General features: G+C 37.1%; 1 protein-coding gene across 1 annotated transcript in view; it reads left to right on the top strand.

Annotated features, from left to right (window-relative positions):
* The window catches only part of Carf (calcium responsive transcription factor), a 37,419-nt gene that overhangs the window by 21,073 nt on the left and 14,366 nt on the right, over positions 1-1,980 (top strand). Inside the window, exon 9 of the mRNA XM_013353451.2 lies at positions 1,149-1,269. Within this exon, the coding sequence (XP_013208905.1) occupies positions 1,149-1,269 (121 nt within the window). The remainder of the gene's footprint in view (positions 1-1,148; positions 1,270-1,980) is intronic.

Here is a 1,980-nt window from a genome sequence, read left to right as displayed (position 1 = left end):
GGATCTCTGTGAGTTCGAGACCAGCCTGGTCTACAAGAGCTAGTTCCAGGACAGGCTCCAAAGCTACACAGAGAAACCCTGTCTCGAAAAACCAAAAAAAAAAAAAAGTAATTCTTTATAGTCTCACTAACAGAAATAAATCATCTCTCAGATAGATAGATGATAGATATATGGACAGACACATAAAATTTCATTGTTTAGAACAGATTCTACAGCCAAATAAGTTCCAGAAGCTTTATTTTTTGAGGTTTTTAGGCTTCAGATTTACTCATAAAGAATTGATGTGCTAGGGGGAGAGGAGTGGGGTGGGAAATGGGAGGCAGGGAGGAGGCGGAAATTTTTAATTAAAAAAAAAAGAGAGGAAAGAATTGATGTGCTGTGGGGGGCGGGGGGGCTGGAGAGAAGGCTCAGAGAGAGGTTAAGAGCACTGGCTGTTCTTCCAGAGGTCCTGAGTTCAATTCCCAGCAACTACGTGGTGGCTCACAACCATCTATAATAAGATCTGGTGCCCTCTTCTGGTGTGTAGGCAGAACACTGTATACATAATAAAAAATAAAAAAAGAATTAATGTGCTGATTTTTACTTCTGTTGACAATGTTATAAACTTCTCTACATGCAATCCCTGGCTTAGTATTTCCAGACTTTAAAAAAATATCCATGTTAGGCCGGGCATAGTGCCATATACCTTTAATCCCAGCATTCAGAAGGCAGAGATAGGAATATCTCTGAGTTTGAGGCCAGTCTGATTTATGTAGTAAGTTCCAGGACGACCAAGGCTATATAAAAACAAAACAAAACAAACAAACAAACAAAAAATTCAGTCAGAAGTACTGGGCGCAACTTTATAATCCAGCACTCAGGGAAGCAGAGGTAGAAGGCTCTGTAGGAGTTCAAAGCCAGCCAAGGCTACTTAGTGGACCCTGTATCAAAAAAGAAAAAGAAAATTATGGGAATTTTCATATGTATCAAAAATAGAAGTAAGAATATAAAAACTGTCTGCATTTTTAGTAAGAAATACTGATGTTTTGCTCCATAAGATTATGTAATTAAGACTATAGATTTTGAAATTGCCACAACCAAGTTGTTAAAGATCTGTCTAGAATATATGAGCACCTAAATTACTGTCATTGGTTGGTTTTGGGCTACAGGTAGTCGAGCTGTGGTAATGGAGTGTCAGTATGGACCAAGGAGAAAAGGTTTCCAGTTACAGAGACTCAGTGAACAAGGAAGCAGGTCTTGTCATCTCTACAGAGCTACGTGCCCAGCCAGGTAAGCTATTTTATCTTACTTTATGTTTTTACATTGAAGTTTTAATTTCGAATAGCAAATAGAAGCATTTCTATTAAGTTTAAACAGTTCAGTTATGTAAGTTGTAAGTTCTTTTTTCCACTACTTTTTGTATCTTTCTCATTAAAGCTTCAACTCTCTTTTTAAAAGATTTTATTTATTTATTAAGTATACAATATTCTGCCTGCATGTATGTCCACGCCAGAGGAGGGCACCAAATATTACTATAGGTGGTTGTGAGCTACCATGTGGTTGCTGGGAATTGAACTTAGGACTTCTGGAAAAGAAGCCAGCACTCTTAACCTCTGAGCCATCTCTCCAGCCCAAAGCCTCAACTCTTAACAGTTTTTTTTTGTCTCATTTTACAAAGATTTTCTGTATATGAATGTGTATGTGTATGAATATACACATATCCTCTTCTACCCTAAAAGGTCAGTAAAGCCTGCTAATGTTTTCTTTCCTTAAACTGAGGTAATAGTATTCCCTCTTTTCTGCTGCCTGAAAAGACTATAGTGAATATTTATCTTAGTTAGGGTTTCTATGGCTATGAGGAGACACCATGACCATGGCAACTTTTTTATCTGTCTGTCTGTCTATCATCTATCTATCTATCTATCTATCTATCTATCTATCTATCTATCATCTATCTATCATCTATCTATCTATCTATCTATCTATCTATCTATCTATCTA

The sequence above is a fragment of the Microtus ochrogaster genome, unplaced genomic scaffold (genome assembly GCF_000317375.1).
Source record: "Microtus ochrogaster isolate Prairie Vole_2 unplaced genomic scaffold, MicOch1.0 UNK8, whole genome shotgun sequence".
Classification (NCBI taxonomy): Eukaryota; Metazoa; Chordata; class Mammalia; order Rodentia; family Cricetidae; genus Microtus; species Microtus ochrogaster.
This window is presented reverse-complemented; position numbering and strand designations above follow the sequence as displayed.